This window comes from Lissotriton vulgaris, chromosome 6 (assembly GCF_964263255.1).
Source record: "Lissotriton vulgaris chromosome 6, aLisVul1.2, whole genome shotgun sequence".
Taxonomy (NCBI): Eukaryota; Metazoa; Chordata; class Amphibia; order Caudata; family Salamandridae; genus Lissotriton; species Lissotriton vulgaris.
In genome coordinates, this window is record NC_141694.1 from 391,413,401 (window position 1) to 391,429,869 (window position 16,469).

Consider the following 16,469-nt stretch of genomic DNA (forward strand, 5'->3'; position numbering starts at 1 on the left):
AAAACAAAACCTGTAAGATAAAAAGGAAGTTAACATTGTGTGTCATTTCTTTATCAAAGGAGAGAGGAAGTGAGAGAGTGACTGAAAGCAATATTCGGAGCTCACCTTTCTGTCACCGGTGTGTTTTTCACCACGTGCCGGGACATAATGCACCCTGAAGCTCTACATATAAAAGACAGTAAAAGAAAGATGTCATAATTGGTATTTGTTACTATCTTAATGAGGAGTTGAATAACATCGCCCTTTCACACACCTTCCCCCTCACATTTGTTTGTGTGGAACATGCGATGATGTGTGGTTCAGGCAGACCGAACTGCTAACAATGTCTTTTGGCTACTGAATTTTGCCTTAATAATGTCACGTGGCGACTATGTATAGTGCAATGAGTTAGTGGTATGTCTGGTAGTCAGCGCGTTGTCTACTGGACTGCATAATCTGTAATCACGATTGAAATAAATGATGAGCCATGTATGGACTACATTGTCGAAATGTGTATGTTTCAGGGACAATATAGTTCAAGTTGTGACCTGTGCTATCCACAGTCTAGACTGCCATTGAGTGTGCCTTTGCACTTGCAGCGTGAATTTTGTTTTTCAACTAGTCCTAGAACTGATATAAAAGAAGTTTTTGAAGTAGGGCTATTAAGGGGATATTGTATAGGGTTAGATAGATATTTTATTTCGTTTTATACTGCACTCTGCAAATAATGAATGAAGAGGCATTTGAATTCTGTGTGGATACGGCCATGTGTCGCTGACTTATGTAGCACTGAGTTAGTAGGACCTTTGGGACTGAGCGTGTATGTAACCTGTGATGATGCGTGGTCCAGACAGGCCGCACTGGGCGTAATGTTTTTTTACTACTGAATTTTGCCCTAATAAAGCCACGGGCGAATATTTATGGTGTACTGAGTTAGTGGTACGTCTTGTGTTTAGCATGTGCTTACCCTCCGTTGATGCGTGGGCTGAACCGGCTGCACTCAAAGCATTGAATGTTGCATACTGCATTGAATGTACTTTGAGGGGAAAAAAACTACCATCAATGGTTATCAATTGTTCTGCAAACTAGGGGGGCGTAGCTAGCAGAGCAGCGAAATGGCCGCCTCTTGAGCGAGCTCCGCCGGCCGGGGCTATTATCCTGTATGAATCCTGCGATTTCTGCAAGTAACTATCTGCTAGGGACTGAGAGCGGAAGTTGGGGCACCGCTGATATCACAAGCGCGGGACCTGATCTGCCTTGCAAGACTAGCTGCGCTTATCGGAAGCACCACCGTGGCAGTCCTGATTTGCGAACCAAGGGAGGTGAGGGAGGTGGGGACTGACCCTGCTACGAGCCGTTACCTGAGCCCGAGGCTGCGGGGGCCAAGCGCAACTCGTCTTGCTGAAATCTTGACGGGAGCAGAAAAGACCGCATATAAACTGTTGCGTAGCCCACCACTGATGCTGCCCTATAAACTGCTTTCCTGCAATACTGTGGGCTTACCTGGTGAGTGCAAGGCTCCGCGGTGCTGATCTTTGTAGCTGTCCTGGTATGACACCATTTTAAGGCGGGTCCCGCGCGGTCTTCACGCCGGTGGAGGTTCCGCTGGACAAAGGGGATGTGAAGGTCTCTTACGGCTGGGCTGAGATCGTGTTGGCTGGAGGAAGCGGGGTTCCCGAGACCTTCAAAATCCATACACCAATGCTCAAGAACAGTGCTAGATCTAGATGCGGTGTATGCGCCCCTACCACCCCAATCAGTGCTCCTGTGCGCGAAACGAGGTGAGGCAAGGCGGTGAGGGGCGAGGTGGAGACCAATGTTATATGGGTATTCATTACGGGCGCAACTACTCTTGAGTATCCTGGCGTGGAGCAGAACCACAAAGAAATTGAGAGAAACAGCATTTTTAGTAAGCTTGATTGAATAGGTGAAATTTAAGGAGCTTTTTGAAGCAGCTAAGATCTCTGGTATCCCTGAGAGTGAATGGAAGGGAATTCCAGAGGGTAGCCGCTTTAACCTAGAACGATTGACCGCCCAACCTGGTTCACCGGAAGCGAGGAATTACCAGCCGGCGTTGGGAAGCCGACCTAAGGTGTCGACTGGGGACATGGAAAGCCACTCTTTTCCTGAGATAAGCGGGGTCGATATCATGTAGGGCTCGATGAGTGAGAACCAGAGCCTTAAATTGAACTCTTTGGGCCACCGGCAGCCAGTGGAGTGTGGCCATTTGCGATCTTATGCTGATGCGTCTGGGAATGCCCAGCAGAAGTCTCGCGGCCGCATTCTGGATGAGTTGCAACTTGTTTAACAGAAAGGAGGGTGAGCCCAAATAAAGAGCGTTAGCATAATCCAGGCGGGACAATATGAGGACTCTGGCGACCGTCTCTATGGCCGGCTGGGGCAATAGAGGGAAGAATCTGCCCAGAGATTTAAGGGTCCGAAAGCAGGCACCCGTCAGCCTTTTAATATGCTCTGAGAACCTCAAATCTTCATTGAACCAGATGCCCAGATTCTTGGCGGGGCCACCTTCAGAGCGGGGACGGGGGAAATCAGGAGGCCAAACTAGTTCAGTAAATTGGTTTGGAAATTGGCCATATAGTATGATCTCTGATTTTCCCTCATTACATTTAAGTTTGGCATGGGCCAACCAGGTAAATACGGCCGCCAGGCACTTTTGTGCCGCAGCCGTTTCTACTTTCGAGTTACCCCAGGTAAACAGGAGCTGGGTGTCGTCGGCGTAAGCCATAATTTTTGCACCCAGCTCCTCGGCCAGGTAGATCAGCGGGGTCATATAAATGTTGAAAAGAAGTGGGCTCAATGTTGAGCCCTGTGGGACCCCTGTCTGAAATAACCTGGCAGAGGAGGAGTACGGGGGCATCCAGACTTGCTGGTAATGGGAGTCCGGGAAAGACTTCAGCCCATGACCACACAGCCCCAGTGAAGCCGATATCGGTGAGGCGGGCCAGGAGGAGTTGATGAGGGACCGTATCAAAGGCGGCAGAGAGGTCCAATAAAATTAGCGCCGCTCTGCCACCCTTGTCCGTACACTCCCTAATGGCTTCCACCACCTCCACCAAGGCTATCTTCGTGCTAAAGGAGGCCCTGAAACCCGACTGGGCTGGGTGAAGTGCCCCAGACTCTTCCACAAAGGCGTTCAACTGCCGAAAGACAACCTTTTCGCAGACTTTAGCCAGTGCCGGAAGCAGGGAGAAGGGGCGGTAGTTGGCTGCGATAGGGGGGTCTGCTGATGGCTTCTTCAGGAGAGGCAGAAGTTTAGCTTGCTTCCACTGCCTAGGTACCACTGCAGATTGCAGTGACCAATTTACCATAGCTGTAACTTCAGGCCCTACACAATCTGCTGCTCCTGCCAAAACTCTTGCCGGGCAAGGGTCCGAAGGGGAGACCAATAACTCATTCCTAAGTCAAGGTCTGAAAACGTGCTGCTCTATGCGGTGCCGCCCACTGAGCTGGTGGGGGTTAGCATTTGAGTGGCGAATACGCGAAAAGTAAAACCACAATCGTTTGCGCCGCGTGAGGCCATTGAACTTACTGGTGTTGCGAGACTTGATCCTTCCTATGAGATCTCACCTTATATGCACCGTCCCTGCCATGGGGAATAGGTGACATGATCGCTTGTACAGCTGCATACCTTCTGTACTACACCTCTGCCCGCCTAATATAATAGTGGCCCGCCTGGGATTTAAGCACATTTCATTTGGCGATTACGACTCTGCCCATCTGAGGAAAGTGTGGGAGGCAGGCACCTAGCTGTCGGGCACGGTGTCCAAAGTGTGGGATATACTACACGTGCAAAAATGGGGAAAACTGAAAACCGCCAACTCAAGCTCACATTTGAGAACAAACGCCTGCAAAAACAAAGCGACTCTAGTCAAGAAACTGAACTTGTGGATACACAAAGGGGAAGTCAGGACGACGACCTCAAGACTCTAATGCTGGAGCTGCGCAGCAGCCTTAAGAGCATTGATACCAAACGGGACACCCTAACAACTAGACTGGAAGACGTGCGCTCCCAGGTCGAAATGCACGAAACAAGGCAAGACTGTTTAGAAAACCGACAAGTTGAGGAAGGTGAGTTTCAGAAGGAAGCTAAGGAGCACATATCGACCATGGATAAGCAACTGGAATCCCTACGCGCGAAAGCTGATGATTTGGAAGCGCGTTCTAGAAGGGGCAACATCAGAATAACGAGAATTCCTGAGACAACAGCCATCGGGAAAATTGAAGTATTTGTTTCTGATTTATTGCATGAACGCTTTGACCCACACCTCTCCCCTGTATTTACAGTAGAACGCGCGCGCGCGCATAGGGCGCTTTGTCAAAAGCCCTCGGTGGGAGGCACACCCAGACCCATACTAGCCAAGTTGCTGAACTTTCAAGACAGAGACTTAATCCTACGATTGGCTAGAGAAAGAGGTCGAATTGCACACAAGGGAAACTTGATATCCTTTTACCCTGATTTCACGCCACTGGTACAGGCGGCTCGCCGAGAGTTCTTGCCAGCTAAGAGACTTCTTTTTCAGGCTGAAATTCCCTACTCTTTGCTATACCCTGCGAAACTTAAAGTGACACATAATGGTACCACGCATTATTTTACTGACGCTAAATCAGCACTTAAATTTGCCAGACACATGTGTGGTTCCAGGGTGACACGTAAGGGCGGCACAGGTGGCAGTATGGAGAACCACATGAGTGATAACAATTGATCAAGTACACCTATTTTCTGGTTACACAGGTGTAGAGTGTGACACTTCTGCGGTCACTGCAACTGACGCCTTTATATTGGAAATCTGTTTTTCTCATCTCCAGGGTTAATTACTTGAAGCCCACTGCCTGCTTTCTAGTTGTTCCTTGTGGTTGATTATAATGGACCGTTCGCCCGATAATTAGATAAGATTATCTTATTAGCAAAATGTTGTTAAGTATTTGTGGAAACGCAAACCCACTCCTCGGACACCCTGTGCAAACGGGGGTGTATGCTCGTGCTGCCGCGCCTCCGGGGGAGTATCCCAATGGTTACAATTTCTATTAACTTTCACGCTTTGCGTGTTTCTGGGGGGCTCAAGTCACAACCTGATTGGGGGGTTGGTAAGGGTGGAGGGTGGGGGGAACATTTGGGGGTTTGGTAATATGTCGGTACCTATGGAATTTGTTAGACGATAACCCACATAGCTGTCCTAATGGGGAGATGTGTGGTATGGAATGCATTAAGATTGTATGGTCTAGCTGGGCATTACTAAATTCCTGATGTGGAACATTCGAGGTTTAAATGACGGCAGAAAGGTGAGGTTAATGCATACATATTTACAGAGACAGCGTAGATGTATGTTTCCTACAAGAAACGCACATAAACACCCAACCATCACCGAAACTCAAACATAGTAGATGGGGTACCATATACTCTGCTGTATATTCGAACTATCCTCGAGGGGTTGCGATACTGATACATAGAGATCTGGGCTGGAGAGAGCGAAATATATGCATAGACCCGGATGGGCGATTGTTTGTGGTGTGGGGTGTGATCAGCGGTAAAATGTGTATGGACCTAACGCAGATTAACCAGAATTTTTTAGAGCTGTCTGGGCCAAGATAAATAGGATGGGATGTGCTACAGGTATTTGGGGAGGGGATTTTAATGTTGTTCTGAACGACTCCCTGGATCACAAGGGTACAGCTCGTCCACTGCATCCACACGCTAACTGAGCTTTACATGACATTATGCTGGAAGGGGATCTAATAGATATTTGGAGAGTAAGGCAACCACAGGCGTGCGAAGGCACATGCATATCAAGTGACCATGCAGCATGGTCGAGACTGGACTGGCTGGTCTCACCTGATGTAGCCACCTGGACGGTAAGTGTAGGAGGCCTGGCAAGTTCGCTTTCAGACCATGCCCCATGTCTGTTAGAATTAAAACTCCCTGATGCCCCTACCCGTGCCTTAAACTGGCACCTGCCACCCCATGCGCTGCTTGATGAAGCTTTTAAGGAAGAAATAAGGAAGGATATCACAAACTATTTTGATATTAACTCGGGCTCAGTGTCCACTGAATCAGTGTTGTGGGATGCCTTCAAGGTAGTTATCAGGGGTCAATGCATTGCAAGACAGGCGGGTGTCCTTAGGTACATTAGAAATACAATAGGTACCATGGAGGGGGATATAAAAAAGCTAGAAACCCTATTCTGTGAAGATCCCAAGCCTGAAATAGCAGCAGAACTGAAAGCGAAATTGCTGGACTTTGCTCAAGAAGCACAACATGAACTGAAATTCCTAGGTAAACAAACTGAAGCTAGATGCTATGGAGAAGGTGATAGACCAAGTCGTACACTAGCAAGGCTCATTAACACTGTCAAACCTAATGCATTCATACACATGATTGTTAGCCCTGCAAGAGACATGGTTGTGGGTCAAAGCAAAATTCTACAGGAATTCAAACATTTTTATTCCTCACTATACACATCTAAATTCAAGGCGCCTCCAGAACATCTCAAATACTTTTTAGAATCCATAGCGCTGGCTTGGTTCAATGATGCACATCATGAATACATGGCTCTCCTGTAAGCATGGGCGGAAAATCCGTTTCGCTTGCGGATTTTGCGGATTTTCGGGAAATTCGCAATCCGCGAGATTCGCGAATCTCCCGCAAAATCCGCAAATCCGCGAGCAGCGGATTTTGCTCGCACTGCTCGCACTGTTCGCGTGAGTTCGCGGCTTCCCAGTACAACTTCGCGCCCCGCGAATAAGTGCTAAATTGCAGAAATACGATCTTAGCAAAACTGAAACTACTTACCAGGTTCAAAAGTTCAGGCTCATCATTAGTTGCCATTTCCTGTAGTGCTTCCTGAGGGGCCCCTTCAGAGTTCAGTTGCCAGTTGCAACTATTATGTGACCCTGCTCTGAACCTCAGAATAGTTACACATATGCCACAAAGGTCCTGAATTACAGCTAAGGGAGACAAGCAGGAGCCAGGCTGGAAGTTAAAATCCATTAATCAGCCCCTAATTCATTATTGTCAGTTGGGGCAGGGCAGGTGTTGTAACTAATTTTGCAACAATGAAAGCACTTAGCAAGTGCAAAAGATCACTAATCAGGGTGCACTAAGGAAGCAGGTGCCAGCTAAAAAAATATTCTGTGACACATTAATCAGCCCCAAATTAATTCAGGTCACTTGAGGCAGGGAAGGTGTGCTTTGCTTTGCCGAAAATAATGTACACTGGACAACCAGAGGGTGTGGTGATGAAACAGAGGGTGGCATGGGTGGGCCAGAGGGTGGCATGAGTAGTCAGAGAGTGGCAGTGGTGACAGAGAGTGGCAGTGATGAAGAAGAGTGTCCCAAACAGGCTGGACATGTAGAAACAACAAGTTCGCAAAACTTGCGACCCGACAGGTAAGTTCGCAAATTGCGAAATTGTAAAAACCCTCGCGAACTGGCAGAAACACGGGCGAACACAAAAAAAAAAAAATCCGCAAATTCGCGGGAATTCGCGGATTTTGCGGATTGCGAGTTCGCAAATCCGCAAAATTCGCGAACGCGAGATTCGCAAAATTCGCCCATGCTTACTCTCCTGGTGACGGTAGCAGATCTCGCAAAAGTTATTAAAGGATTACCGTTAAATAAGGCGCCGGGTCCAGATGGGCTAACCACAATGTTCTACAAAACATATGTGGAGGAATTAGCTCTGAAACTAAATGCTGTTTTTGCGGAATCCCTAGAACTAGGAATCCTGCTAGCGTCCATGCGGGAGTCGTTGATTATTACACTACTGAAACTAATTAAGGACAGTCAATCTATTGACTCATACAGATCCCTTTTGCTAATATATGTGGACGTGAAAATCTAGGCAAAAATCATAGCTGACAGGTTACAGCCTTTACTCCAAATGGTGGCCCTCCCGGAACAATCGGGATTCATACCTGGGCACTACGCGTCCCACAACCTCAGAATAATTTTCTCAGTGTTGCACTATCTCGACCCTGCTGTTCATGCAGCAGTAATTTTTTTATATGCCACAAAGGCATTCGACTCTCTTGAATGGCCCTACTTATTTTGCATACTGAATCGAATGGGATTTAGCCCGCTATTTATTAAACAAATACGGCTCCTATACATCAAGCCAATGGCACGGGTGAAAGTCAACGGCATGATATCTGACCCATTCGAGATTTCAAGAGAAACTAGACAGGGCTGCCCCCTATCTCCTTTATTAATTGCCATTGCCATGGAACCTCTCGTGGCCAGAATAAGACAACATCACACTGCGAGAGGGATAGGCTTCAGCACGCGCAGTTTGTTGATCTCATTATATGCTGATGATGTCATTTTATACGTCCTTAACCCAGCTGAAAACTTGAACCCTCTACTACGGTAGTTTATAATTTTTGAAGGCTTGACTGGAATATTGATGAACTGGTCTAAATCTGTAATATTTACCCTAACAGATAGCAGACCCGTTGTACAATCAGAGTTCCCACTGAGATGGGAGGCAGATGAGGTAAAATACCTAGGTGTGTGGTTAAGCAGAGACCTCCAAAGTATTTGGTCATTACATTTTGGTAGAGCTTTAGATTGGCTAAAGGGCAAGGCGGCGATTTGGTCGCAGTTACCCCTTTCTATTGCTGGCAAAGTGGCACTAACGAAAATGGTAATCTTGCCTAAATTCCTGTATTTGTTTACAAACATCCCGTTTCCACTCACAAAACATTTCTTTACTCGCTTAAGATCTTGCCTGCTGTCACTAGTCTGGGCCGGCACACAAGCTAGAATATCCTGGGCATTACCGACCTTACCGCTAAGATAGGAAGGACTGGGTGCTCCAGACATGCACTTATATGCTCTTTGTGCGCAAGCTCAGTTCCTACACTTCTGGTCATACCCGACGCCTTATCAGCCCCATGTGGCGGTTGAGCTGGACTCGGTGGCCCCATTACCTTTGAATGTGTTTCTGTATCAAAGAGCTCCTAGACCCACAACTGATGTGGACACGGCCAACACATTACGGTGGACTTGGCGGGAGCTACAGAGACATGCTCACCTTACGCTACTATATGCACCAGCCATACCGCTAAAAAATAACCAAATGATCCCCTGCCTGGCGGAAAGCGGAGGTGCGATTTCGCTAGCTGGCAGTTCGTTACAAACATTTGCTGATATATAACCAGGAGGTGTGTTTAAAGATCCACAGTTGGGGGAGGAGAGTTTGGATGTGTCGTTCCAGGACGCATTCACCTATCATAAACTGAGGGCATCCTGTTCGGCTTTCTGGGGAGGATTTCCGGATGAGCTTCACCGAAGAAACTAGTGACTCGCCTATACTCTGCAATGCAAGACCAAGCCCCGATTATAATACCAAATCCAATGCAACTTTGGAACAGGGAACTAGACCCACCGCTGAGCGAAGACCAATGGTCATTTTGCTGTAAACAACTGCTAGAATTGTCACCTAACTACAAACTGCGACTAATACATTTTAAATTCCTGCATAGATACTATTGCACTCCTATTAGACTCCACCGAATGGGTTTAAATGTAAATGTAAATGTAAATGTGTTTCGATTTATATAGCGCAACACTTTAACCCAGGTATCTCAAGGCGCTTGCTTAGGGAACCCGTCCTGGTATTCCCCTGTGAGATACCCCGGACGGGTATCCACAAGGTGAAAGCCAGGCATCCCGCCGCGAGGGGCCGTAGTGGAGATTAAGCAAGCTATTGCCCAGAGTCGCAGAGTGTGACCTTGTGAGTCGAGTAGGCACCGGAGCAAGAATTGTCGACTCAGTGGAATTTTGAGCCCGAGACCCGCCGAGGCGGGGAATCGAACCCTGGTCCACAGCCGATCTCAGCTTCCGGGTCTACCGCCTCTAACCACTGAGCCACGCTTCTCCACTACAGGGACAATGCTAGATGCTGGAGATGTAATATGGACGGGGCTACATTCTTACATGTGGCCTGGAGTTGCTCTTTCCTTAATACTTACTGGACTGAGGTGTTTGACGCTATCAATCAAATAGTTGGGAGTTCTGATGATCCCTCTCCAAAACTAGGACTCCTGGGGTTAGTAATTGACACTGCTCCGACCAGACGCAAATTACATGCCCTTTTATTGTTATATGCAAGACGCCACGTGGCGGTCAGATGGGGCCACAGAGTTCTACTCACATTTAAAGCCTGGTTATCGGATGTACCATATGGACACACACAACTTGGCACATATTAGGAACTGATGCCTACAGCATCTAGGCCCCATGATATAAGGGAACCGTTTGTGAATTGGGCTAGAACCTGAGTAACTCTCCCTACACCTGCCCAGTCTGTGTCTGAAATGATGGGCCAGAATGTCCCGATGACTGTGCATGCTCTGAGCCCAGAGAGAGTGAGTTCGATACCCTAAATATCTATAAGGTACTATGACCTCTGACCTGATTGTTTGTACTAGACTACACCCTCATTCGTTGCCGTACTGTTTTATCCTTTGAAAAGTGGGATACACCGTGCTGCCCACTCCCCATGGGAATTGACTGTTATTTTTTTAAAGATTAGATTTTTGAACTGCACTAAATGCATGCTGCTCATTCGGTCACAATTATGAATACTGACTAATACCTGTTTTCTTTTCTCTTGTTGTAATTTTTGTACATTCTATAAGATCCTGTACAGTACTCACTAATATTATACAACTGTTTGTCAAATGTATTGCCTATATCTGACACACTGTATTCACTGTACTAAAATGCAAAACCTAATAAACAAAGTTTAAAAAAAATTAAAAAAAATTGTTCTGTAAACTAGGTCTACTGATCGCCCCCCATAACAAATTAAACAATTGCACTTCACGCAGTGCATACTAACTTTTACAAAATGGGGACGTATGTATGGTGGTGATGTTGAAGGTGATGCGCCAGAGGTACTTTGTATTGCCGGTGGTGGAGGGGCTTTTTGGCACAGTCTTCTACATTCTTCGTGAGCATAGTTCACAGGATGCATGGATTGGAGGTGCTTGCACATACTAGCAGTGCCACAGGAGTATTTCTTGTTTTGATCTCCACTGGACCGTACTGCCTGTCAAATCTTTCATGTTACTTTGGTGGCATTACATTTCTTTTGCCCCTCCTGAATAGTCAACAATTTCCATATGATGGATGTGTATCTTTTGGGAGGGGGAGGTTCTGGTAGAAATTGTTCAGCAACAAAATCATCAGAATCAGATCATTCTTGCAGTGGTGTAGCCATTTTTGTCTCCAAAAAAGAAATTCAGGTTTCTCAATGAAGAAAAATTGACTTTATTTTCAGGACAGGTCTTCTCCTAATGAAGGTCTTAGAAGAGTAATTGAAATGGGTTAGGTTCTTCAATAGTTAGAACATTAAGGGCCCCATTAGGATGGCAGGCGGATCGCCTCCGCTGGCCTGGCGGGGGCGATCCGCCCGCTATTTGTGCTGGAATGACCCCCGTCATATTATTATAGCTGGGGGTCCCCGGCAGACGGAAAGACAATCTGCCACTTTTCCGCCCGGTCGACATAGAAAAGTATTCTATATGGTGGCGGTGTCTATCAGACACCGCCAGCCATATTAGAATGGGAATTTTACAATGCTTTTCCGTGGCGGCAAGGCTGCCACAGAAAGGCATGCAGAGTCTGCTTTGGGGGTCTGTTGCGGGCCCCCAGGGACTCCGTTAGGGTGGGGGTGCACATTGGGGGTACCTATGGTACCCCCAGCACTTCCATGCACAATATGGCAGGCACCGCGCGGTGCCTGCCATGTTGTGCATTGAAGTGCACAGCATGCCTTCCTAACATTGTGACGTGCGGTGCTGAGTGCACCGCCCGCCACAATCTCAGGAATGCTGGAGGCTCCTGCCACTATGGCGGGCACATCATAATTGCAGGCACGGGACCCCCGCCCTTATGGCGGGTGGTCAGTTTCTACGATGGGAGGCGGGCAGACAAAGTCTGCCCATCATCCTGATGGGCCCCTAAGTATTAAAGACAAATCAAATCTCTTTTTTTTATCACATTGGATCTGCGTTGGGTGCGTACAGGCAGCACGCACCTAGCGCGACTTCGCATAATTGCTTTTAAAAGTAATATAAGTTTATTAAAACTAAAAGAATATTATTTTTTTCGCCTTAATATTTATATTAAATACATATATATATACTTTTTGTATATCGAAAAATTGCGCGGAAGTCACACGCCCACCAAATTGAACACCTAGATGACGTCATGCAGAAACGCGGCGCGCGGTGTGATACGTATATGTTGCGTATGCACTTGAAGTCGTGTTTGGGTTGCAAAGTGATTGCGCATGGAAATACGCACCCATCGCACACCCTTTGTGGATCCTACAGAGCAATTCTAAAACGGCGGCTGTGTTACGCACAGCAGTTGAGAAAGGTGCGTTTTGGGTGCGCGACTCCTCAAAAAAATTGGAAAAAAAAGAATTAAAAAAATATTATAAAAATATTTTACAAAATATATATATATATATTAAAACATTTTTTTAAAGATAATAAAAATGTGTAATGTAATCTAAAAAATAAGACATCTAAAAAATAGATTAAACAAACTTAGTAAATAAGTATCAAAGAAATAAATATAACAATTAATACATTTAAAAATTGTCATTGAAAAATTCTTTCAAAATCACTGAAAAAACCATAGGTTTCAGGCAGGTTATACTAAGGAATTATCTTTTAAAAAACCTTGAAAAATGAGTGAAAAACATAGGTTTCAAGGGTGTTATAGATAGCTAGACATTTCACTCCAAAACCATTGAAATTCTTCTGTTATAGTTAGTTGAACTAACTGTAACTCTCGTGCCCGCAATCCACTGGCGATGATGTCACATATTATATCATGCATGACATGGTCAGTGACATCACTGATGACATCTCAAATGACATCACTTATGACATCACTGATGACATCATCCACGTGATAATCAGATACACCTCATCATAGACTAGTATAACCTTTCATCACTCAGTGAAAAAGACAGAGTATCATATTTGAATCCATTGACACACCAATACAAGTATCCGAAAACCTAATCAGTGATTTCTAGATCTACACACACATCTGATCAATTAACTATAGATTCACTCATACATGCTGTCAATGATCTATAGATCACTATCAAATATACTTATATACCTATATTGACATTACACACCGGCATACATCCTATTCAGTTATGCAGTCATCCTACTCACCTTTGCAAAGAATGTATCATATTTACATTTACTCAGCTACACACTTATACAAATAGCAGTTTAATTATTCATATAAATAGTAACTCATTTTTAGTGTGTTATGAAATTGCTATTACAAATATACATTTATCTATACAGCCACTCATGCAATCAATGAGCTTTATGTATACCTATTTATATACAACAAATGTGACATGCACTGCCTTTTATTTTTCTAGTTTGTTGGACATGTACCATTGAGAGATATATTTGCTCATCAGCACACCCATAAACATATTTACTCACCCAGACTACTATTATAATATGTAGTCTTGTCATGGAGATGGGCTTTGCCTTTACACTGTGTTGTTAGCATGAGCTTCTTAGAAGTTTAAACTAAGCGTGGGCGTAAAATCCATTTCGCGGGCGAAATTGCAGATTTTTGACGATTTTGCAATCCGCGAATCTCGCGAATTTTCCCAAAAATCCGCAAATTCGCAAGCTACGAAATATTTTGCATGGTCGACCTTAAAAAATACAATATCGCACGCGCGGCGTTGACTCTGAGCCTGCCGAGTTGTTTTTCTCCCGTTTTTGCGTGAGCTGCGCCATTTTCGATCTTGCTGCATGATCGCGCGAGAGTTTTTCGAACGCAATTACGTCATCGCGTCTTGCCATCTTGCACGACGAACGCGAGTACATCCTAAATGCCTGCGACGGCGTGCAGCTGACTTCCGGTGAGTGGTTCGAACAGCTCGCGTTCCCGAAATTGCAAAAATTGCAATTCTACACCAGAAACCCACCGCAGGAAGCATAAACCTTGTTAAAATGTTGATTTTGATCAGAATACCTCCTCAGATTGACATTTGACTGCATTTTTGTGCAGGAGTCCATTTTTTGGGGTGGAGTGGGAGGAAGGAAGTGCCTCAGAGTCTCCAACTTCCTGTTCCTGTCCAGCAGGCTCCTCCCAGTGCTTTGTGCATGTACTGGTCACTTTTCATTTGGCTGTTGAGCTGGAAGGATTACTTTCTGTGACTGCCGCTGGATTTGTATTGGAGGACTTTTTGGACTTTGGAGTTTGGATCACTTTTGGACTTGAGATTTTACAAGTAAGTTGGTGTTGTTTGTTTGGAGCATTGCAGTTTAGGCAACTACAGTTCTAAAACTTTTTTTCACAACTTTAACAAAATATATATTGTGGTGGGTATCCACAGCATCCAGTGGGCCCAGGGTTAGTCATGGGTGCATGATACAACTGTTTTTGTGATATTTTTTTAACTTAATTCTCATTTATGTCATGGAATTTTAGCTCACTGTTATATGTTGATTTTTTAAAAAAAGTTTGGGTTGCCTGTAAAGCCTCACTAGCCAGTAGGCCCAGGTGTAGTGAGTGGTGCATGGGCCTAGTCTTTCTGTGGGGTGTCTTGAATTTAAACATCATTGAGGGCATCGATGGCATGGGATTTGGTGATTTTTATGTGTTTTTTGATTTTTTGGAGTGTTGTTGGCGACTGGCCATGTGGGTCGGGGCCATTTTGAGGGCTGGTACAGGCAGGGCCTGGCCATGTGCTGGTGGTCAAGGGGCCATTTTGAAGGAAGGCAGTATGCATAGGCCTGCACCCAGTTTGCCTAGCTTTCATCCATTATGCCCAGGGCTACTCAGTGGTGCATGGGCCTAGTCTTTATGTGGGGTGTCTTGAATTTAAACATCATTGAGGGCATTGATGGCATGGGATTGTGGTGATTTGTATGTGTTTTTCGATTTTTTGGGGTGTTGTTGGGGACTGGCCATGTGGGTGGGGGCCATTTTGAGGGCTGGTACAGGCAGGGCTTGGCCATGTGCTGGGGGTCAAGGGGCATTTTGAAGGGAGGCAGTGTGCTCAGGCCTGCACCCAGTTTGCCTAGCTTTCTTCCATTATGCCCAGGGGTACTCAATGGTGCATGGGCCTAGTCTTTCTGTGGGTGTCTTGAATTTAAACATCATTTAGGGCATGGGTGGCATGGGATTGTGGTGATTTTTATGTGTTTTTCGATTTTTTGGGGTGTTGTTGGGGACTGGCCATGTGGGTGGGGGCCATTTTGAGGGCTGGTACAAGCAGGGCCTGGCCATGTGCTGGGGGTCAAGGGGCCATTTTGAAGGCAGGCAGTGTGCTCAGGCCTGCACCCAGTTTGCCTAGCTTTCATCCATTATGCCCAGGGGTAGTGAGTGGTGCATGGGCCTATTCTTTCTGTGGGGTGTCTTGAATTTAAACATAATTGAGGGCATGGATGGCATGGGATTGTGGTGATTTTTATGTGTTTTTCGATTTTTTGGGTTGTATAACTGATGTTCCTTGTTGCGTGTTTATCTAGGTTCCTGATCGATACTGTGACCTTATGCCCCTATTCGGCTATAAATCCATTTATTCCCTATATTGGCATAACCGTTCAAGTGCGATTTTCTGAAAAGTCATCTCTGGCCTCACACGAACAGAGCCACATTCCAGCATAGTTCTCTCTGCCACTTCCTTTGCGACCAATTAGTGCAATGACAGAGCAGTAGTCACTATCTGATATTCCTAGATAACACTCCGAGTTCTTCAACAAGATAAAAACTCAGCAAACCTGGAAATCCCCGCTTGCTATGTTTTGATTAGTAATGGAACTCTAATGAGCAACTGATAACTATCACTTCCTAGTGACATCTTTAATTGACGTCTTATGTCCAGCAAACTTGCGTCAAACCCGGCACCTGTCAGGTATAAATATTACCAACGTTGCCTTAAGCAATGCCTGTTGTACGAGCTACTGAAGCCAGCTGCCTGCACGACCCAGTGTTGGTAAATCTAGCACTCTGTCGCTGCAGCCTGCTATCCTGTGGTGGTGAAGCTGCTGATACCATTATCGCCGCTAAAGCGCGAATTATGGTGCAGTACGCTTAAGGAGCTGAACAGCCGTCCTCTGCGAAGACATCCAGCAGATCCAGCTGCCCGCGGACGCTGTCCCCCCTCCTTCCTCGACGCGCTGAAGAGACCCGCTGCCTATCTCCTGCAGAGAAATCCAGCCACGGCGTTTCCGGTTTACCCTCGCGGGTGACTGGGATATCGAGAGAGACCCCTGAAGGAGATACCAATCCTCCATCATTCTATTCAGAGGTATGGTGTTGACTAAACCCTTAGACGAGAATTCTCGAAACAAACCTTGGCAAAACCAACTTAACTTAAAGCTACTTACTTACTCCCCTTTCACGTGTTAGGCGTAGGTCAGGCACACTGGGGTAGGCTTAGTTAGAAGCACCAGTTGAGTAT

The 16,469-nt window shown here is 45.9% G+C and overlaps 1 protein-coding gene across 1 annotated transcript in view; it reads right to left on the reverse strand.

Annotated features, from left to right (window-relative positions):
- Positions 1 to 8,248: 8,248 nt before the first annotated feature.
- The window catches only part of LOC147707374 (uncharacterized), a 312,343-nt gene continuing 304,122 nt past the window's right edge, over positions 8,249 to 16,469 (reverse strand). The window contains exon 7 of the mRNA XM_086925640.1: positions 8,249 to 8,429. Coding sequence (XP_086781766.1) covers positions 8,249 to 8,429 — 181 coding nt within the window. The remainder of the gene's footprint in view (positions 8,430 to 16,469) is intronic.